This window comes from Typopeltis vanoorti, chromosome 21, assembly GCF_054136105.1.
Source record: "Typopeltis vanoorti isolate ZY-2024b chromosome 21, IOZ_Tvanoo_1.0, whole genome shotgun sequence".
NCBI lineage: Eukaryota > Metazoa > Arthropoda > Arachnida > Uropygi > Thelyphonidae > Typopeltis > Typopeltis vanoorti.
Window position 1 is genome coordinate 29319670 of NC_143569.1, and position 24464 is coordinate 29344133.

A 24464-nucleotide genomic window follows, 5' to 3' on the forward strand; every position below is an offset into this window, starting at 1 on the left:
TGGTTACCCTACTTTTTTTTTAGACACTGCTCCATCATATACAACTTGCTGGTATTGTTTGTAGAACCAATCTCTGCTCCACCTAACCAATATACTGTCTATTCCCATGCTCTGTATCTTGTACACCAAGTGGTAATCTATCAAACGCTTTTGCAAAGTCTAAGAATATCACTGTATATGATTCTTCCTTATCTGACACACTCGTCACCTTATCATAAAATGCAAGTAAATTACTAAAACAGGACCTACCCTTTATCAAATCCATGCTGATTATCATAAAGAAAGTTGTGTCCATCAATCCCGTCCTGTATTTTATTCCTTACCAATCTCTCCGACACCTTGACCACAACCACAGTTATGCAGACTGGCCTATAGTTGGAGACTTCTGTCTTAGACTCATGCTTGTGGAGTGGCACTATTTTGCCCTCTTTCCACTCCTTAGGAACCCTACCCACTGCAAGACTTTCATTAAATAACCAGGTCAAGGACATAACCAACTGTGGTGCGCATTCCTTAAGCCAGTGGCGTAGCTGGGGGGGGGGGGATCTGCCCCAGGTGGCACTTTTTTCTCCAGTGATATTGAGTGTAAATATATGGTCTGTAGTGCTCCTATTCTTTCTAAATCCAGCCTGAAAGTCTGAGAAATTGGGTTCCATTTTAGCTTCAATTTGTGATGATAAAATGTCTAAGAATATTTTGCTTGGATGGCTAATAAGGGTGATTGTTCTAAAATTATTGCACTTTTTTGCTGTTTCCTTTTTGAATGAGAATAAGAATAACTGTGTACCAATCTTTTGGTGAGATTCTATGTTTCACACTTGCTGGCAAATTTTGTGAAGTGCACTAACAATGGCTTTTAGCAATTGTGATGGAATAATGCCATTCCCTGCCATTTTCCCTGTTTTTGATCCATTCATTTAAGGGTGGAGGTTGTCTTTCCCATTATGAATCCTTTCTACAATCTATAGAATGTTAGCATGGGCTAAACAGCCCTGCCTACTCTCTTTGTAGAATAACAGATATTTGATGATTTATTATATATATATATATATATATATATATATATATAACAAATCCCGATGGAGAGAAAATTCTTGAAAAAGGTCTAAATTTTGTATTGGCACCAAAATGCATTCCTAAAGAACTACTTTTAACTAAGATGGAGAAAGCAGCGTCGTAACTTCCTACCGTAGACGCGAGTTTACTTCACATAGAAGCAATTCTTGCAATCAACAATGCAAAACCTCCTTCTGATAATATATCCCCTGGTGAGAGACTTGCAATTAAAAATCTAAGAATTAACAAGGACATCATCATCTTAAAAGCTGATAAGGGGAATGCAACTGTAGTTCTAGATAAAAAAAGACTACCGAGAAAAAATCTTAACATTGTTAGAGTCAGATAGTTATTCGGAAATTGAGAGGGATCCAACAAGAGAAATACACAATAGAACGAATAATCTTTTACAAAAGACCACAGAAATTCCACAAAATACATGGCTTTCCATCAGTTCTTTACACCCACTCATTCCAAGGCTATATGGTCTCCCTAAGGTACATAAAGAAAACTATCCACTAAGACCTATAGTAGACAGCATTGACTCACCCACATACAGGTTATCTAAATATCTGGTGTCATCATTAAAAGCTTATGCGGGAAAATCTTCATCTTATATTAAAAACTCAACAGATTTTGTCTCTAAAATCAGGGACTTAAAACTCAAATCTTCTGACATCATGGTGAGCTATGACATGGTAGCACTATTTACTAACATTTCAACACAAGAAGTTATCCATATTTTAAAGAACAAGATTTCAAATAAAATGTTCTCTCTACTATCTCACTGTGTAAACTCTGGCAATTTTGAATTCGAAGGTAAACTTTATAAACAGGTCAAAGGGTTAGCTATGAGAAGCCCCCTCTCTCCTATATTAGCCAACATTTTTTTCAAGGATTTTGAACAAAAGGCAATCTCCTCTTTTAGTTTAAAACCAAGAATTGGGCTTAGATATGTGGACGATATATTCCTCATATGGGAGCATAGTATTGAGAATCTTCACAGGTTTCTCAACATCAGGTTATCAAATTGACCATGGAGATTGAAGAAAATAGTTCCCTCTGTTTCCTAGATGTTAAACTCACCAAGACACCTGAATCTAGAAAGCCAACACACACACACACGGACAGATATTTGCATGCATCCTCACATCATCATCCAGCGCAAAAGTTGGGTATTATATCAACTCTTGCGAATCGTGCAAGATCTGTACTGTCAGATGAAGAAGAACTAAAAAAAGAACTACAACATCTTAAATGGACCTTTAAAAGCAATGGCTACTCTTTAAAAAGTATCAACAAACAGTTATCCCACCATCAACATAGCAACGTAGAGACACAGGATGACTCCAAAGATTATATCGCCTTGCCATATATCAGCACACTATCCAAAAAACTGAGAGTAGAATCTTAAAGAAATTTAACATACAAACATGCTTCTCGACTCTTCCAAAAATAAGATCAAGTTTCATCAACTACAAACAATCTCACAACGTTCTACAATTCCCAGGTGTATACAAAGTCACATGTGAGTGCAGAAAACCTTACTATGGCCAAACGGAGAAATCTATCCTCCTATGTCTCGAGGAACACCAGAGAGACATTGCTTACAAGAGAACCAGAGCTACTGCCCTATCAGGCCATGTTCTATTTTCAATAAACATGAACAATGAAAGTCGCCAACACGAAGTAAATTGGACAACAACTTCAAACGTATACATTTGCCACGATGAGGTAGAATGCCGCATTGTTGAATCAAAAGAAATCACCTTGGACCCTCTTCATATGAACAATAATCTCAGCTATAATTTGCCTGACTCTTTCAGCTCTACTATCAGATACTGGAGATCGCGTGGTTCCACACATGCGATCTCCAGTATCTGATAGTAGAGCTGAAATATTATATTAGTCGAATATTATAGCTTTATAATTGTATAGCTTTAGAGTGTCTCGATGTTTTTTTCAGTCTTTTAATAGTTTTCTATGTTCTTAACGCCTGATGAAGTCAATCCCGACGAAACATGTTGCGTTTTCAAATAAATCTCAATTTGTTATAATCCTCGGATTTTTAGTCAGTTTATATTAAAATGAATATATATATATATATATATATATATATATAAACATAATTCTAAAATAATTGAGACCTGGTGTACATTTTCCAAAATGAATTTTTATTACTGAACAGTGATGTGAATATAACATTAGGCAGCATGCTGCTTCTTAGCAATCTCTCAACAGAGAAATATGCTTCCTGTTAAGCAGTAATTTAGAGCCATGGCATATTTTGTTGTAGTATAGATGCATGCACAGCATAACTTCAAGTGAGCACTTCAAGCTACTAGTTTGAAGTGCTCACTTGAAGTTATGCTGTGCATGACTTCAAGTGAGCACTTCAATTTTGAAGTGCTCACTTGAAGTGCTCACTATTAAAATTTTGAGTGTTTTTCGATATAAGTAAAAGAGTTTATAATTAACATATTTTTAAAAATTATATATATTAATAACTATATATGCTTTTTTGACATGTCTAAACATTATGTATTTTTGAAAGGTATGAGTTACTTGAGGAAGAACGAAAAGAAAGTGTAAAATCTAGAGTAACTCTCCTTGCGGTGGATCGTAGAGACTCTGCTCTTTTTACATGCCTTACCACAAATGCCTATGGTCAGGATGATACCAATGTTCAGCTCATTGTGCAAGGTATGGCTGTATTCATACATTCTTACTGAACATTCTGTCCATTTTAAATGCATTAGAAATGTCACATTTCAGATGTTGAAAATTGATATCTGATTTATATATCAGATAATATATACACATTATTAAACTCTATAATGCTGCACTACTATACTATAAAAATCAAAAACTTTTATTATATTCTCACTGTTATTGTATTTCACTTAAATTTTTATTATTATGTAACATGAAATAATTTAGTAATTTCATGATATAATAAAGTGACATTTTATAATAAAGTGACAGCAGAATTGGATAAAAGAAATGGTTGCCAACTTTTGGAAAAATAGCTCAAAGGATTTACTTTTATTTATACAGAAAGCAAAAGAATTACTTGAATGTTGAAGACCACATTGACAAAAAAAAAAGATACTGTGGTCAGTATCCTCTTTATATGGCTCATTTAGCTGCCTCTTGACTACTGTGTACAGATTTGGTCTTCTTGGGTATCAGGAGGTAGTGGAGAGGTTTCACGGATGATGACCACCAAGCTGGTGACAGTACTCTGTGAAATACTCCCTGTGAGGATAGATTGAGGCTGTTTGAGTTGCAGAGTTTAGTTGGCAGTCAGAAGAAAGGGTACATGATAGAAACCTATAAGTTATTAAAATGATTCTATAAGATTGACACAAAAGAAATTTTGAATGCTTGATGAGTAAGGAAAGAACAAGGGGTCACTCCTGGAGGTTCTGTAAAAGTGTGGTTTGTACAGGTGCACACACTAGAATTTTTGCTTGGAGAGTGGTGAATGAATGGAATGGATTGTCAGAGTTAGTTGTGATTGCCTTGATGGTGAACGAGTTTAATGAGTTCTATGATAGATATTGCACTAATAATGGCTAGTGTGGGTCTCTTACAATGAAACTTTTGACTCCATGGAGATACCCTTTATAATAATAATAGAATCTCAGGACTCATTGTGGGAGGCTATGTTACGCTATATTGCCCTACACAACCCATCATCTATGCTACTACATTGCATTATCCAGGGTCTACACCACACCACTCTATATACAATATATTGGTGTATTAATATTATTATTATTATTATTATTATTACGTGATACCTCCAAGGAGTCCAAAGACTTATTGAGGGAGGGCATCTACTCTACAGCTCTCCATCTCCACCACTCAATCTACCAACTTTAGCAAACTGCATCATCTGCATCAGTGCCATCTGTTGTCCGCCACCACCACTGCTACTAGTATTTTTACAGACGATCACAAACAGCCACGGCAGAATTCGAATCTGCAGCCTTTTAGCTGGAGAGCGGACATGCTTGATGTCCGCTCAGTCAACCAGGCTGGCAAGTACTGAATTGTCTGTTTTTCAAGCAGGAAAAGCTGATTTTCCAATAGAAAAGAACTTTCTACTTCTTATTTTTATTTTTGATGTAACTTCCCTTCATGAATGGTTATAAACCTATTGTACATGAGTACTGTGAGTGTGCTAAGGGTTTTTTTCTATTTTTTTGTATTTTTGTTTACTTTTTATATAATCCAGGAACCCTACTCTATGGACCAATTTGGAACTTTTTTTATTTCACGCCATCAGTTAACAGGGATTGGTCTCATACTGGGTGGTGGTAAAATTTGTCTACCACATAAAGACAATCAAGCATCCATGCCCTTGGCAGGACTTGAACCCAGAGCATCCTGGTTGGAGAGCTGATATGCTAACCACTTAGCCAACCAGGCCAGTGAAATGATGAGACTGGCTAGCTCACCTTCATTTGAAAAAGCCCATATAAAGAGTCCTTACATCATGACAAGAATCAAACACAGGTCTTCTCCAGTCAAGGGGTGGGGGGGACATAGCCTGTTGTCCATTTCTTCAAGTTGTGCTACAAAGGTTGTATAATTATTATTATTATTATTATGTGACATATCCATGGAGTCCTAGGAGTCATTTCAATAGACCATTCAATAACACACAATCTACTACCTGTGCTACATTACTACATACTATACGATATTTTTGCTTAGTTAACTGTGTTTTCTCTGTTAAAATTCATTCACCAATGTTGTATCTATTCCTTTCTTTTAATATGAATACAAAATACTAGATCTGTACAGTGAAATCCTAATTCAATTGTAATTACCTTTATATAAATACGAGGTATAAGCCTTTGTTTTCGTTACCTCCTTCTTTTCTATACAGAATCTCCACTGTAAATAATAATAGTCCTTAATGCCGATGTTATTCTGGTTATCCATGTGCATAATTGTTTTCTAGTTGCTGACATTCTCCTTCTACTGTTAAAATCCAGAAATCAAATAAAATAAAATTTCTGCATAGAAATAGCATTGAGTTCTGATCAAGGTGTTATACAAACAGGATCACTAATATTTTTCCTTCTTCATTAGTGTTAGCATTGTATAATCCTTTGTATATCTCTGCTGCTTTTGCAGTGTTCCTTAATTTCAAATTTTGGTTCAGTATGTATCTATTTATATAATTCTCTAAGTTGTATTCTGGTCATGGAAATTGCAACTTTATGAAAGTATTCATAGTGTTTGACCCCCCCCCCCAACCCTTGTTTTAATGCTCGTTTTTTGTAATCTTTCCTAATTTTAGGAAAAGTAAAATTTCCCTGAAATATGTCCTATAATTTGAATAAAGTATAAAACCACATTTTCTAATAATTCAAGTTGTAGGTTAACAAAAGCACTTTTTGTACATGCTTTCGTTAGGTCATAAGATCATTAGAGACGATCTTACTAACTTGTACATCTCTATCATATCACACTTCTTCCTCCTATCCACTAGACTCTGCAAATTGCATCTTCTTAACTCTTCTTCATATTCAACATTCCAGAGATCAGAACTATATATTTTGGTCAATCGTTTCTGGACCCTCTCCAACTTCTCTTCATCCTTTTGAAAATCAGATGATGAAATCTTTGCACAGTAGTCTATATGTGACCTAATCAGAGCCTTATACAATGGAACCAGAATCTTCTTACTTCTACAAGTCAGTGTCATCCACATTATTCCCAGAATTCATTGTCTTGTCCTCACAATTTTGGCAGTATGTTCTCTAAATTTTAGATCCTTATCCACCATAACATCAAGATCTCTTATTTCCAACAATATATCCCCACCAAGAATAAATGATACATCCATCTTTGCTTCCCAAAATTTAAAACATTACATTTCACAATATTGAACTGGCATCACCATGCCTATGCACTCAGTCTATTCGAGTCTTCCTCTAAGGCCACAACATCTGCTCTAATCCTCATAATTCATATCAACTTGGCATTATTGGCAAAGAGCTATATATATATATATATATATATCCCCATCCAAATCTTCCCCAATATAATTAACATAAAGGTTAAACAGCAATAGCCCTAAAACAGATGCCTCAGGGGCCAAGACTAGTCACTAGTGGAATATTGCTTCCACACACGACTTGTTGAGACCTATCGAATACCAAATCTCCAATCCAGTGCACTAGTCTAATATCCAACCCTATTGCTCTAATTTGACTATCAACTTTTCATGCAGTAATCTATCAAAAACTTTTGCAGAGTTTAAGTATACTGCTGAGTATTCATCTCCCACATCTAATGCTGCTGGCACCTTTGGTAATAGGTAAATAGATTACTAAATAAATCCATGCTCTCTATCAAAGATAATACCATTGTTGTCAACCCAATTCTGGATCCTCATTCTTACCAGTCTTTTCAACACTTAAACCACAACACCTGACACACAGAATGGCTTATAATTTGATGCTTGAGTACTCTCACATCTCTTATGAAGGGGGTATAATCCTCCCTTCCTTCCACTCCTTTGGAATTTGACCCAGTGTAAGACTAATATTAAACAGATTTGTTCACTCACAGTCAGTCTCTCTTCCTCCTCATCCATTGCTCTCAAACACTCTCCATGATGTCACATTCACAAGGATGAAAGACCTTTATTAACTGGTCATTAAATATCTCAACTATATCCTCTACAGCAGTCAATGCTATCCTACAATAAGCATTCTTATTAACTCCTCCAGTAGAGTATGCAGCGTCCCATCGATCTGTCCCAAACCTCAAGACCTTACATTTTGCTGCATTAAACCGAAACCCAGATTCATTTGCCCATCTGTCTAGCTTATTCAAATCCTCTTGCATGACTAACCACATCTGCACTATTACTAATAACCCTTCACAGCTTCACATCATCTGCAAACAACTGAATATCCCCCTGCAATCCACTGACAATGTCATTGATATAAAGGTTAAACAATATAGGTCCCAGTACTGAGCCGTGTGGGACCCCACTTCTAACCCTCTGCCTCTCTAACAGATAAGCTTAGGTGTTGATGGTTATTCATGACTTATTTTTCACGGTATTAATAACACCACAAACACTTTTATCAACAAAGATGTTTTATTAACGCTTATATTTCGCTGATTTTCAACTCAGCATCATCAGAGCACAACACACTTGTAAACGCGACAGTGAGTGAGTGAAACAATATAATTGCAAAAGACAAAAGATCTAAAGTCCTATTTTTTGGTGCCATCTAACAGAAAAAAAAAAAAAAAACAGCAGTTATCCAGGAGTTTTTCTTAGGATAACTGTCTTCCAAATTTCTGGCAAATTAATGCAACCATATTTGTTAAGGTTGAGAGAATTCTTCAAAGCCATTGCTGACTCAAAAAATAATTTTTCAGATCTATAACAACTCCTAAATAGCACATTCATTTTCCTCCATCTAATCCTGTGTGAAGGAGTGTCCAAAGCGTGGTCTGCCAGTCCCGACTTGCCATAGTAATAGTAGCGAATGTATCTTTCATGTTCTTCCAGGCAGATGTTCACTGATCTTCCTGTTTGCCCATAATAGGTCAAGTCACATTCACACGGAACTTCATACACTCCTGGGTTTGCTAAAGGGTGAAGTTTACCCTTAGGCGAGCGGATCAATGTTGCCAGCTTGACATGAGGTTTGAAAGTGGTGCGAAGGCCATGTTTCAACAATACTTTGGCTATCTTTTCCGATGTACCTCTGATATAGGGAATAGAAATGGTCATGTTGTATTCTTGTGTATTAGGGGAGGGCAGAGTAATGGGCCTATGTAGTATTTTATCTATTTTGTAGGGATTGTAACCGTTGGCTAAGAACGTATGGCGCAGGTATTGGAGTTCAGTGGTCAGAGCTGTATCATTAGAACAAATGGCTCTGGCTCTGTGTGTAAGTGTTTTTAAAATGCTGCACTGTTGGACTGGATGATGATGTGATTGTTTATGTAGGTTTCTTCCTGTGTGTGTAGGCTTTCTGTAAATAGAAAAAGATAGTGATCCATCTGAAAGGTGGTTGACTAATGTGTCAAGAAATGGTAAACAGTTATTTGATTCTTTTTCTACTGTGAAGTGAATTTTGGGGTGTTGGCTGTTTAGGTAGGTGACAAAAGCATCCAAAGTGTCTTGTCCATGGGGCCAGATGGCAAACGCATCATCTACATTGCGTAACCACACTTGTGGCTTGTATGTAGTTGTGGTAAGTATACTTTGTTTTCAAAGTGTTCCATGTAAAAATTTGCTAATGGGGGAGAGAGGTGGGGGGGAACCCATAGCAGTACCATTAATCTGTTTGTAGAATTTTCCTCCCCATGTAAAGTAACCTGCATTCATGGTGAATTGAAATAATTCAAAAATATCTGGAGGAAATTTAGACTTGATTAAATCAAGAGTTTCTATAAGTGGTACATTGGTAAATAAGGAGGTGACATCGAAACTAACCATTATGTCTGAATCTTTTAGGATTAGATTTTTAACCAGTGTTTTGAAATGGATTGAATTTTTTACAAAAGCAGAGGAGTTGCCAGTTAGGTGGGCAAGCGACTTGGCTAAATGCCGGGCCAGTTTATATGTGGGACTATCTATGCTATCAACTATGGGGCGTAAGGGAATATTAGTTTTGTGGATTTTTGGTAATCCATAAATACGGGGTGGTTTAACATGAATTGGTTTTATTTTCCTGATGATTTCTTTGGGCCATGATGTCACTTTTTTCAGTAATTTTCGGACTTTTTTCTTTTGAGACATCGTAGGATCTCGATGTATAATTTGATATGTGGAACTGTCACATATGAGATCTTGCATTTTTCTGTTATACTCTTCTTTATTCATGATAACTGTTGCATTTCCTTTATCGGCTTTTGTAATAATAATATTTTTATTATTATATAACTTTTTTTTTAGGGCAGTTATTTGCTTACGTGGCATATTGCTTTTTGGAGGTTTAGTCTTCTTTATAATACTTGCTATATCTAGTCGCACGTTATTGGCCATTGCTGGCAGAAGATCGTGGATATCCCATTCTACTTTCATCATAATTTCTAGTTTAGGAATTTGTTTGGGCGTGATGGCAAAGTTATGCTCTAGACTGAGAGGCGCGTTCTTGGCTTCTTCAGTGAGTATTTCCGACGATAGGTTTACGACCACGTGGTCTTGTCGAAGTTGTAGTCAGAACTTCGTATGTTGGCACTGTGTAGGAGTTCATATTTCTTTAGGTGTTTGCTTTTTACTTTTGTGAATTCTTTTTTTTTTTTTTGCTGCAACTTCGGAGATGTGCTGTAGGACAGTCCATATTTTAGGATTTAACACGTTGATTAATTCTTGTTGTAGAGCTGTGATAGAGCTGTTTAGCTTACTAAGCTCTATGCAAGTAGCGACGATTTGTTCTCAAAGAAGCACTAAACTCGCCCGTCGATAAATACGATGTGCCTTTGCTGATTGCAACTTTTCTTTGAATTTCAGAAAAGATGGAATGATATCGTTGTCACGGCATCGTTTAAGGAAGGCTAACCTGTTCAATTTTCTGGACAATTTCAGTTTCAACTTTTTCTATTTACAGAAAGCCTACACACACACAGGAAGATACCTACATAAACAATCACATCATCATCCAGTCCAACAGTACGGCATTTTAAAAACACTTACAGAGCCAGAGCCACTTGTTCTAACGATACAGCTCTGACCACTGAACTCCAATACCTGTGCCATACATTCTTAGCCAACAGCTACAATCTCTACAAAATAGATAAAATACTACATAGGCCCATTACTCTGCCCTCTCCTAATACACAAGAATACAACATGACCATTTCTATTCCCTATATCAGAGGTACATTGGAAAAGATAGCCAAAGTATTGTTGAAACATGGCCTTCGCACTACTTTCAAACCTCATGTCAAGCTGGCAACGTTGATCCGCTCGCCTAAGGATAAACTTCACCCTTTAGCACACCCAGGAGTGTATGAAGTTCCATGTGACTGTGACTTGGCTTATTATGGGCAAACAGGAAGATCAGTGAACATCCGCCTGGAAGAACATGAAAGATACATTCGCTACTATTACTATGGCAAGTCGGGACTGGCAGACCATGCTTTGGACACTCCTTCACACAGGATTAGATGGAGGAAAACGAATGTGCTATTTAGGAGTTGTTATAGATCTGAAAAATTATTTTTTGAGTCAGCAATGGCTTTGAAGAATTCTCCCAACCTTAACAAATATGGTTGCATTAATTTGCCAAAAATTTGGGGGACGGTTATCCTAAGAAAAACTCCTGGATAACTGCTGTTTTTTTTTTTTTTTTTTTTTTTTTTTGTTATAGGGTGCCAAAAAATAGGACTTTAGATCTTTTGTCTTTTGCAATTATATTGTTTCACTCACTCACTGTCGTGTTTACAAGTGTGTTGTGCTCTGATGATGCTGAGTTGAAAATCAGGGAAATATAAGCATTAATAAAACATCTTTGTTGATAAAAGTGTTTGTAGTGTTGTTAATACTGTGAAAAATAAGTCATGCCTCCTTGAAACTGCCCCACCATACACAATTCTCTGATACCTATTGGACAGCCAATCCTGAATCCAGTTGACCAACCTAACATCCAAACCCATGTGCTGCAACTTAAATATCAGCTTATCATGTGGCACCCTGTCAAATGCCTTCACTAAATCCAAGAAAATGGCAGTATCTGCCTTTCCCTCATCTACTGCTCTTGTAACTTTATTATAAAAGGCCAGCATATTTATAGGGGTTCGAGGTTATATGGTGAGTGGTAGGTGTAATTTAGAGCTCGTGTAAAATTGGTGATTTTTGGTGTTTTTTGTGTGTGTTTTTCCTTAGAAAATTGGTTTTATAGTATATTAGAACGATTTTCGTGTTTTTAGAGTATTTTGTGTGTCTTTATAACATATTTTATTGGGGCTGTTGCCGCTTGAGGGATTCGTAGTGTGTAGTGTTCGTGAAAGCTCCGGATAAGATAAGTATTATTTTCAGTTATCGTTGATAAATTTATTTAATATTTCATAGTGTTGTTTGCCATGCGTCTCTTAATGCATCTTTTTGTGTGTTTTTGGTGTGTTATAATTTGATAAAATACGTTGCAAGTAAGTATGGCTCCAGTACAAAGGATAATTGCGGCCAGTAATGATGGGTCGCCATCTTTATCAAAGAATGGTAGTATAAAAGAGATGATTCAGTGTACTAGCTGCGAAATGTACGCTTTGCGGAGTGCGGTCGGAGTGTGGTTAGATGATAATAAAGGAGTGAATGTGTGTAGAAAATGTAGGGGGAATGAGAAATTGAAGAGTATTTCGGAGTGTGAGTGTGTTATATTTGTCAAACTTCAGAATGAAGGAAATAGGGATATGACAAGAAACGGCAAGGTTGTACATGAAAATTGTGAGAGTGTGAATGTAGAGTGTGAATGATAGTATAAATGGTTTCTCAGAGAATAAAATAGATGAGATAGATGCATTGAGTGAGATCGCGTTGTTGAATAGTGCGATAGAAAGAGCAAAACAGCAGCTAGAGTGCATGAACAAAAGTAGACTGAATGAACCAGCCAGTAATAAAAGGTATGACAGGAAAAATAGACGTATGAATGTGAACATGAACAAAATGAAGGATAGAGTGCTGTATGGAGACTCGTTAGTATGAGGTGTGTTAGTAGAGGATTTGACAAAATCGTACCAACCTGGTGCGACCATAAAGGACGTAACTGAGTCTACTAGAGAGCAAAAGGAAAGGGTGAAAGAAATGATTGTAGTGGCAGGTACGAATGATTTGAAAGGAGATAAAATGGAAATGATAGAAGACCTGAATGAATTGTTTGAGGTAGCAAAAGAAAAGAGTGAGAGAGTTAGAATGATTAGTCTTTTGCCGCGGTATGACAGCGAAATGTTTAAAAGGAGGGCCATAATTGCGAATGACTTTATGCGTGGGTTATTATGTCGAGTGGTGTGGAATTTGTGGACGTGTGGAGTGAGTTCGATGGGCGAAAGGATCTATATAAGATGGATGGCTTGCATTTGAATGGTTACGGTGTAAGAAGACTTGAGAAAGTGTTGCTGAATGTGGTGGATGTGCAAATTCAGGGAAACTAGATTTATTAAGGGGGGGGGAGTAGATATACAGTCCTTAGGGAGGCAGTTGAATGTAAGAATGAATATAATATAATATGCCTGAGCAAATAAGGACAACAAATCAGAGTGGGATAGTTAATATAAGGCATCAAGGTAGGGTTGGGGCTAATGGGGGGTTTTTAAATTCATGTACACTAATGCTAGGTGTATTAGGAACAAGAAGGAAGAGTTTTTGGCCATGGTTGGCACTTCCAGACCACAGGTTATTGGTATTAGTGAAACATGGCTGACTGTAGATGATATAACTAGTGGGATTGAATGTGATGGGTATAGTGTGTTCAGGAATGACAGGGAGAATAAAATGGGGGGGGGGAGGAGTATTGTTGATGATAGCTGATGAGCTGCAGCCAAGGAGAATAGAAGTTGAATTGCAGGATAGAGAAAAGAGCACATTTGAGGCCATTTGGTGTGAGATTGTGGCTAGCAGAACTAAATATACAATTGGGTGCTGCTATTGACCAGGTGATGGAAAAGATGGTGGTGACAGTATGCACAAGCAAATAGAAGAAATGAGTGGAAGGAGGGGTGATTATTATGGGAAATTTCAACTATGGTCGCATTGATTGGAGTGAGGAGAGGACACACAGGAGGAAGGAATTGGATTTTATGCGGTTATTAAGGGATAACTATCTGTGACAGCATGTAATGGAAAATACTAGGGGTCAGAGAGTGCTTGACCTAGTAATTACATCTGAGGATTTGGCTGTAACAAATATGACCACATTGCCACCAATCAGTGAGAGTGATCATAGGGTCTTGACTTAGGAGGTGGCTAAAGGTGTAGAATTTTCAATTAAGACAGGGTACATGTGAAATTATCGGGCTGGAAAGTATGAGAAGCTTAGGAGTTTGATTGGTTCGGTGCCATGGCATGTACAACTGCAAGGACTAGAAGTCGATAGTGCATGGGAGGTAGTTAAGAAGTGTTTGCATGAAGCAATGGCTGACTCTATACCTAGAGTCCGAATAATAAATCAAGAAGGGGTTAAATGGATGAATAACACCATTAAACTTGAGCTGCAAAAAAAGAAACAACTATGGAGGGAATTTAAGGAGAAAGGTGACCGGCAGGCACACAAACGGTATAAAGCGCAGGCCAGAAGGGTAACGAGTGTGGTAAGAAAAGCTAAAAAGGATTACGAAAGAACATTGGCCATGCAGGCTAAAGAGAATCCTAAACAGTTTTTTAGATATGTAGCAAGTAAAAGGATAAATGTACATGGCAGAATGATTTTAAAGAATGCCGATGGTAGGGAGGTAACTGAATCAGTTGAGATAGTTGAGTTACTGAGTGAGCACTTTGCAACAGTATATCATCCAGGTGGTGACATTGCAGAAACGAATAAACCTGGAAACTCAGGTTTTTCATCCCCCAGAACAGGCAAACCAGCCCCTTGAACACACGTAGGTTATGGTCAAGAATACTTAAGACAGTCTCTCCGCCATAGGTCTGATTCGTCAGCTATGCTTGTCTCGAACCTTGGAAAAAAATGGCGGGGGGGAATTGGATGCTGCTGCTGTGCCTACCTGTAAAAGAGACTCGGGTGTTGAATCATCGCATGAAATAAATAAAAATATGTACACTCAAAGGATTCATTATCAGTAACCTATTTTATTAACTTTTCCAATCTCATTCTGTTCAAGTGACACTATCACCTTAAACCAGCTCTTAGCATAAGATAATAGAATCTAGATCTTAGTCTTTCTCTGGACCTTGTTTCCTGTAATTGAACACCCATTTTATGACCTTCCTACTCCAATTCTATTCAAGTGACAATATTACTTTCAGGGCTTGACAAATATGCTTGCCCATGACAAAAACTAAATATAAAAAAAAATAATTTCTCCACTTGCAGTACAGAGCAGTTAATCACTTTGTAGAATATTGATTTATTTGGATATATCAGACATATTCTATTGACTTATTCAAACTCATTAAAAAATAGGAGTGTTGAATGAGTAAATGTTTTGTGTGGTGAGTAGGATTTTGGATAGTTTTTCAAGTCCTGATTATGTTAGACTAGATCTGCTTGTATATTCTTCAGTGTCGGTGAATGTCAAGTTCCTTTCTAATATCTTCATTTTTAATATGATTCTACCTATAATGTTGTCTTTTAACTTGCCTGTTTTTCCATCAGGTTTGTGATCTCTAGTCTGATTCAATGTTTTATTTCTAATCCAGCTTAAATTTGCTTGAAAACGTATTTTTTTATTCAGCAGGCTTTCCATCTTATGATTATTCTGTTATATGTTTCCATATTTGTTGTTTTCACTAAACATTTTGCTGTATTGCGTTGAAGAAAATTAGACTATAAAAAATTGATGAGGGTTGGTATTTGGATGTTGATAGTGATAGGTAGTTGAAGTTCAGTAAGCAAAAAGTTAGTGGAAAAGCTCAAAGGATCACTTGGATATTGAAGAACATACCGACATTAGAGAATGGGATGTTATTATTCCTCTATGTGGTACTAATATGGCTACATCTGAACTTGTGCATAGATTTGTTTGTCTGGGTTTCTTTAGGATAATGAAATTATGCAGAGGATCTAGAGATAAACCAAAATGGTTGTTGATCTGCTCTCTGTGAGGGTAGATTGTAGGTTTTTGAGTTATCATGGAATTTGATTGATATGGAGAAAAGAGGAAATATGTTGAAAACATATAAATTAAAATAGTGTTATAATTTTTCAGTTATGACATAACAGGAAAGAAGAATAAGGTAATACCTCTTAAAAGTCTGGTTATCAAGGTCATGAAGACTAGTTTTTTGGTTGAAGAGTGGTAAATGTATAATCATTTTTTGGTTATTGTTGCTGCTCTAAAATTTCAAAACATCTGAGTTTTTTTTAATTTTTTTTTATGATGCATGCTTTGAAAAATGCTCTTCAAGAGAAACAATTGAGGGATAACATACATTATGTTTCTCTTATCTTTCACTTTCCCATAGTAGCACATTTTTAATATGATGCTTGATAGGTACAGTTGACTCTTACTATAGCAAATGCTGTATAACCAACTTACACACTACAACAAACTACCAAAAAGCCTTGACTGAAGCTCAGATAAGTACAGTACTATGTTAAACAAAATGTACTATAATTCCCCACACATTCAGTGTTCCACTTCTTCTTTTTGAAAAGTCCTTGTCCCTGTTAGTACTCTTTAACAGAGAATGTCAGATTAGTTGATGATCGCCCACACACACACACTTTCGTACTTGTTGCTTTTTATCATGCAGAATTTTTTTAATGCTAATGTTATTTACCAATAATTCTAAACCTATCTACACAAACAGTTTGGGCAGGCTAAGGATAAACCAGAAATGTTGTTCTAAAGATTAAACATGGTACTTCATTCCTGCAGTAAGCTGGGGGTTCCGACTTATATTAGACAATCAAATTCATGTACCACATAAAGATATTCATAATTATTTATGCTGAAATGGAAAATTTGAACTCTCAGCTTTTGTTTAGTGAGTAGAAATGCTATGCATTGATGTAACTAGTCTGGCAAAGTCAAAACTGGATTGCATATCTCATAATACTTCTCTGAACACATTCATCTCAGCATGTATCTGTAACTCTGTCTCCTTCATAAAAGCTTGTCAAACACACACAAGTAGAAACTGCCTACCAACTACTTGCTCTTCAAAGTTATTCTACAAACTACCATTTTCTTTCCTCTTTTCTTCATCTCAACTGTGTATTTCTATTCTATAGAACAGTCTTCATCCATTAATATTTTCCTAAAACTATGATCTATAATTGCTTAAGGAAATGTTAATACATTTCTTCTGTGTTTGTGTAACCTCAACCCATCCACAATCCTGGTGTCCAATCAGTTTTCAACATTTTATGGATAGGATTGCTTTAAGCTAACTAATTTAAAGTGTGATTAAAATGTTAAGCATACCAAGCTATTTTAAACCTGGTTTTACTCCATTTCCCAAGTAAGCAAATGTCTGTTTGCTTACTTGGGAAATGGAGTAAAACCAGGTTTAAAATAGCTTGGTATCTTTAACATTTATTATACCCAAGGTAAAATACTTTCTACGTGTGATTAAAATGAAAATCAATATTTTTGTTATCTTTTCCCTAGAACAACCAGATAGTCCTAGCAATGTACAGCCTTCGGAAATTGGAAGTAGATCTGTAACTTTAAGATGGAGTCAACCATACACTGGAAACAGTCCAATCACTGCTTATAAAATTCAGTGCAAACTTGCCTCAGGTAAGCAGTTATTTTATTTATTTATTATTATTATTATTATGCATTTATTTATTTTAAATCATACCATTTATTTTATCTCGATTATAGATGTTATCCCATTCGTTTCATCTAGTAAGCAGATCATTTTTCATAATAATTTGAATGGCTTCAAAACAATCAGTTTGCTCATCATATGATAAGTATTACTACTTGATCTTGATGTATCATCAGTTTTCACTATAGCAAATGACTAAAAGTTCTGTAGTCAGTGTAATAGAGGTAGCAATTTGAGCTTTGTTATAGCCAACCATACACTATAACAAACTGTTTCTTTAGTGTGCTGTGAGTTTACTGAGTTAATTGTAAAAAAACAATTTACATTACCACCTCAGGATAAGTCAGTAAGAATATATATTGGATGCTCAGATGAGAAAAAGAATATCAAAGATGGAATTAATTCTTATACTTGAGCTAATTCTTATATTCATAACTTTCCTATATTTGTTATTAAAAAGTGTTTTCACATGGTACTGTAATGATAACATGATATTTACTAAGCATTATTTGAGTTTGTAATTATACTTAAATAATTATAAAGTGTTTGTCATGTTGCCATTATAAAAACTAATAAATTATTTATTAGATTATCTTAAATTTAGTTTGTCATTAATATATTCAGAATTATTATTCTTTATAGTTTTTAATATTGCTCTTACCTAAATCTTTTTTAAATGCCAGAAGCCACTAACAGAAGAATATTTCTTAAATTAATGAATTCATAATTGAATAGTTCGTTATTGTGGAGAGAGGACATGCTGCAAATGTCTTTTTGGTATTAATCCAGAAGTAAAATAAGAAACTATTTTTATTGATTAGTTGACTAGTTTCATGAAACGCCCTTGTTTAACTTCACCAGGATAATTACTTGAATAAAATAGAAAACAGACTAATAACAGTTAATATACATATTTGGAGTCTCTGTAGCTCAGTCGGTACTTCAGAAAGACATGGATTTGATTGCCATCCATGATGTGAGAAACTTTTATCTGGTGGTCTCTTTCAACTAAAGGTGAGTTAGCCGGTGTCATATGGAGGGAGAGGATTTTTTCACCTGGACACTCGGGTTTTTCGTCCCTCAGAACAGCAAACCGCAAACCGGCCCTGTGAACACACGTGGATTTACAGCCATGAATACTTACAATGGTATGTGGAAGAGATAGGGTCCTCACCACATATTGTTACGCCTGTAGTGAACCATGAGTTCAAATCATGGTAGTGAACCAAATGGATAGGATATGGCACATGAATGAGGTATGTATTTTGAACATGAATAACAATGGAGAGCATGCATTTTCTCTAACATTGTTTGTTGGTTTGTGGACTGCTGTATGCCGCTGGTAACTATGTGCATGTCATGATGAATTAGTGAAAACCAAACCTGATGTAAAATCATCCCTTGTTTTTTTGTTTCAGCTTATTCTTTGAATGCTCTTGAAAAAAAATTGTAATCTGTGTGGAGCATTTCTGTTTGTTGCCATTGTACTTGGTGATTTGTTTCAGTTGTATGTACTGCCAGTCCTGATATGTGTTTTCTTTTATTCACAACATCCTTAAAGTGTTCTGATTGGCATACCTCTCCTGACCTGCCTGTCTGTCTATCCTATGTAGCGTAAACCATAGCTACAGCTGATCCCGTAAATATCTGACTTTTTAAGTGGTGGATAGAGAGGTTTAGAAGGATTCAGGGGATTAGAGATCTTGTTGATTGGGTAGAAGGCAACCTTTATATTTTGTTGACAAAGTACTTACTTACTTCTTAATCTTTTCCTCTTCTGCCTTTACGGTGTTGAGGTTTTTTCCAACTATTAACAGCAACTGTAAGTGTACAGGATAAGGTGGTTAGCTCTATGCCACCTGCTGTGTCCTATGTCTATAGACTCATGCGTTCATGGGGCCAGTTTGCCTGTTCTAGAGGATGAAAAACCCGAGTTTCTGGGTGGGAAAAAGCCTCTACCTTTGTATGAGACCGGCTAACTTACCTTTCATTGAAAGGGACTAGATAAAGGTTCCTCATGTCACTGAAGGGAATCGAACCCAGTTGTTGACAAAGTATCGTTGCTATTTTATTGGTGACTGATTGTATATATAGAGAATCATTGCTCCTCTAAAGTCTTGGTTTTCCTTTTCATCTGATCATTTTGGAGCTTAAAGTAGGATTTTTTTAATTAATGTTCTGTTGTAACCATTCTTTGGTAGGAATGAACTTGGATATTGCAACTCTTTGTTTCTTTTATGAATATTAGTGGAAATCCTCTAAGCTCTATTATGTAAGGAACAAATGAAGCATATTTTCTGTACTGGATGGTGATGGGACATAGCATGTAGGTAACCTCCAGTGTTTGGACACACTATTGGATACCTCAATAGTGTGTCCAAAAATGGCAAAGACCTATTTACCTCTAATTCAACAGTGAATTTAATTCACAGGTGAAGGTTGTTAAGGTACATGACGAAATCTTCTAATTGGGCAATAGAGCTGGACCAGACAATGAAAATATCAACATATCTCCCCAAATATTAGGTTGTGTTCCTTGATACTGAAAGGCTTTTTTTTTTTTTTTTTTTTCAAACCACTCCATGAATTTGTTTGCTAACCTGAGGTCAGTCCTACCAAAGAATGGTTACAACAGAATATTAATAAAAAAAAATGCTATGTCAGCCCTCCAAAATGATCAGATGAACGGAAAAAAACAGCCTTTAGAGGAGCAGTAATTTTTCCCATATATAAAGTCAGTCACTGAAAAACTAGCAATGATACTTCATTAAAAAAATAAAAAGGTTGCCTTCTATCCAATCAACAAGATCTCCAATCACCTGAAACTTAAACTTCTCCATCTGCAACTTTGAAAGCCAGGTGTCTACGAGATCAGCTATAGTTTCGGTTTCAACTACATAGGACAGACAGGCAGGTCAAGAGAAGTATGCTGATCAGAACACATCAATAATGTTGAGAACAAAAGAAAACACAAATCAGGACTGGCAGCACATATAACTGAAACAAACCCTCAAGTACTATGGCAACAAAAATGCTCCACATAGATTAAAGTTTTTTCTCAAGAGCATTCAAAGAATCAGTTGAAATGATGAAACATACTCTACATGGATGCATGCATTCCATTGTTATTCCATTGTTTCAAATATATATGTTGATTGTCATTATTCTGTTTTCTAGTCTTTATTAATTTATTCAATTAATTATCCTAATTTTCATAAAACTAGTCAACCAATGAATAAAAAGTTTCTTATTTTAGCAGTGGATTAATATTAAAAAAAAAAAAACATTCATATCATTGAATAGTTCATTGTCGGACTGCTGCTTCCTCAAAAATTATAGAATAATTTTGCTATAACAGTAAGCATTTCAAGCCTCAGTATAAGACTCACATAACCAGTAGGGGCTACCATTTTTTGTTTAGATTTTTTTTTAGTACTGTCACGAGGATGTTGTGGTTCATTGAAAAGCGTTACTAACAGTTGTAAAAATATTAACTATATAATATAGTAATTGGTATTGGAGGGCACTAGCATCATTCTTAGAAGTGGTAGTGCTGTGCACATGCAGTTTGAATAAGTCTTTATTTTTAGTAAATCACAATATTGTTAATCATTATCAGTGGTATTCTCTTTATTTTTCACTGTTTATTTAATTATGACTATTATTATATTCTGAAGCATTCCACATTTAGGCCACCAATGCATTCAACAAAAATGGCAGCCAAGACTCTGATATTCAATAATATCACTGAACAGAATTTAGTGTGATGTACTTTGTATTTATTGCCAAGAGTGAATGGTTTATGGTATGAAAGCAAGAATGGAGAGAGTGTATGTCAGAAATGTTTTGTGAGTGGTGGATAAAATGCGAGTTAAGTTGGATTCAAGGATTAATTCAAGAATATTAAGGATTCAAGGGAGGATTGTGAAAGTGTTATATAGAATGTAATGGAAGCAGTGAAGGATAGTGTATGAAATACAAATGGGAATATGAAGTGGATGATGATGAGGTGACAGTGCAGAGAGAGAGAGAGAGGCAGCACACTTATGCAGCCTCCTTCACAGGACAGAGCGCAAGCTTGAGTAGCTGGAGTAATAATCGGCATGTTGCACAGCAGGAGGGAGAAAGAAAAAGTCAATGCAAAAAGTATGAAAGTGTGAGAAACTGAGATATTCTATGGAAATGTGATGAGAGGCATATTTAATGAGAAAGTGACGAAAGCATATTTCCCAGGTATGAAGATCAAGGAGATCAAGGAGAGCTCTTACTTTGCAGGTGAGGGAAATGAAAGAGTTGATTATTTTAAGAGGCACAAATAATTTGGTAGCTGAGAAATATGCAATGAGAGGATATGAAAGAAGTGAAAATGAAGAGTAAGAAAGTAAAGATTGTGAATCTGCTACCTTAATTATTAGTATCGATTCAATGAGAAGATTGTGCAGAAGGAATGATGTGCAGTTTATAGAGGAATGGAGCACATTTGATGGAAGAAAGGAATTATATGTTGTGTCTGATATATACTACTGCATTTGAATGGTTTTGGAGTTTGTTTGAAGAGAGTATTGTTCAATGAGAGTTTGGAAGTGCAAAATCAGGGAAACTAGAGATATTGTGATGGATGAAATCCCCCCCCCCCCCAATGTGTCTGGCCATCCCTGGGATAAATGAGCGTGAGTGCAGAAATGCTATGAACAGCTGGCTATAGTTTCCCAGGTTTCAGGTCTGAATGGACTGGAAATGATATTACAAGGGTAATTGTGGGCCCAAGGGGATGTTGAAATGCATGTTCATGAATGCTAGGCATATCAGAAATGGAGAGGAGTTTTTGGCATTGCTCAACTCGACTTGGCCAAAAATGATTGGCATCAGTGAGACTTGGTTGAAAGAGAATGATATAGTTACAGAAATAGAATGTAAGAGAAGTGATATTGTATTTTCAGAGAAGTTAGCATGAATAAGGCAGAAGGAGTATTATTGATAGATGGAGCATCACCCAACAAAAATAGAAACAAAGGAGAATTGTATATCTGAGGGAGGTGGTTCATTTCAATCTATCTGGTGTGAAATAGAAGCCAATAGGACATATATTGTTTGTTACTTCCTCTGGAGGGGGTCCACAGGAAGTTGTGGATGCCATGCATCAGCAAATTAGCATGAGTTCAGGCTGAGCAATTATTATGGGAGACTTCAACTATGGGGATATTGATTGGAAGAAAGAAAGGGTGCATGGCAAGAGGGAATTGAAATTTATAGTTACTAAAGGATAATTGTCTGAAACAACATTCGATGGAGAGGACTAGGTGTTTGAGAGTATTGGATCTGGTAATCACATCGGATCTATCTATAATTATAGTGACAACTCTGCCTCTGATCAGGAAAAGAGACCATGCAGTCTTGTTCTGGGAGGTTGTTCAATTATGTGGAATTCTTAGTCAAAAAAGGGTTTATGAAGAACTACAAAGTTGATAATTATGACAAACTTAGGTGGCAACTTGGAGCAGTACTATGGCATCAGAAGCTGCAAGAATGAATGTCAGTAATGAATGGAATTGGTTAGGGATTGAGAGATACAGTATTAGACTGAATACCCAAGATTAAGAGGATAAACCAAGTAGGGATTAAGTGGATATAAGCAATAGCAGCAAAAAAAAAAAATCTTTGTGGAAGGAATATAAACAAAAAGGTGATTAGCAATCATCTGTATTTCAGGCAAGAAGGATAACTAGTATTGTAAGCAAGGGGAATCCGATTATGAGAGAAAAGTAGCTAAGCAGACAAAATAAATCCAAAAAATTTTTTATTTTTATTTATTTATTTATTTTTTGTTATATAGCAAGTGAGAGAAAGAATGATTATGGATCTGGTGATACTGTGGACTTTACTTAGTGCAGATGGTAGGAATGTAACAGAAGCAGAAAAATTAGTTATGTTACTAAGTGATCACTTTACAAGGGTGTATCATTCATACTGATGTGAGAATTATGGTAGATGAACTGGAAGTACTCAAAAATATCATATTGATATTTTTCATACTGAAAAATATCAATATGAATACATAGTAGGACCGGATGATATGTCAGCATGTATACTAAGAGAATGTGCAAGAAAATTTTCCCTCTGATTTAGTTATTTAATCTAAGTTTCAGCTCTAGCAAAGTTCCATGGGCATGGAAAGAGGGTAAGATAGTTCCATTGCATAAAGGTAGCTCCAAGACAGAAGTAGCAAATTACAGACCAATTAATATTTTTGGATTGATAGTTAAAGTATTGGAAAAGTTGGTTAAAGGTAAAATTCAGGAATGGGTAGATAGGATTATGTTACTCTATAGGGAACAGCATGGCTTTGTCTTTTGCAAGGTTGTGCTAACACTTACCTTTTTTATGTCCTAATATAGTAATTTATTCATATTTTATAATAAAGTGACAGTAGAATTGGATAACGGAAATGACTACATCATGATACTGCTGGACTTTGCAAAGGCATTTGTCAGAATACTACCTGGAAAAATTTTACATAAGTTGGAGCAAATGGGAATAGATATGAGGCTGGTGGCATGGATGGTGGATGATTTAGAGCAGGGTTTCTCAAACTTTTTCTACGACGGAACACTTCACAAATCCTGAAATGTTCACGGAACACCTTGGTTATTTTGTAATGTATTAATTAATAATTAATTGGTAATTTAGCTTATTATATTGTTAATTAATAATTGATTATGAATTAGTAATGATTTATAATTAATTATTATTAATGATTTATAATTAATTATTAATTAATTAACCATCAATTAAACCATCATTAAATTAATTTGTGCTGATTTTCATCAACATATCCCATTCTGATCACCAAAAATTTATAATATTATTATAAGTACTTACGAGTGAATGCAGACTTTTTCTCCTGTGTGCTGGTGGTTTTGCAGGGTAGGTAAATATAAATAATAAATAAAACAAATAAGTAAAT

The 24464-nt window shown here is 35.8% G+C and overlaps 1 protein-coding gene across 7 annotated transcripts in view; it reads left to right on the forward strand.

Annotated features, from left to right (window-relative positions):
- The window catches only part of LOC150094689 (cell adhesion molecule Dscam1-like), a 772561-nt gene that overhangs the window by 493113 nt on the left and 254984 nt on the right, over positions 1-24464 (forward strand). For all 7 annotated transcript variants that reach the window (XM_090411389.1, XM_090411386.1, XM_090411388.1 and 4 more), the window contains 2 exons: positions 3611-3759; positions 17335-17466. In XM_090411389.1, coding sequence (XP_090267515.1) covers positions 3611-3759; positions 17335-17466 — 281 coding nt within the window. The remainder of the gene's footprint in view (positions 1-3610; positions 3760-17334; positions 17467-24464) is intronic.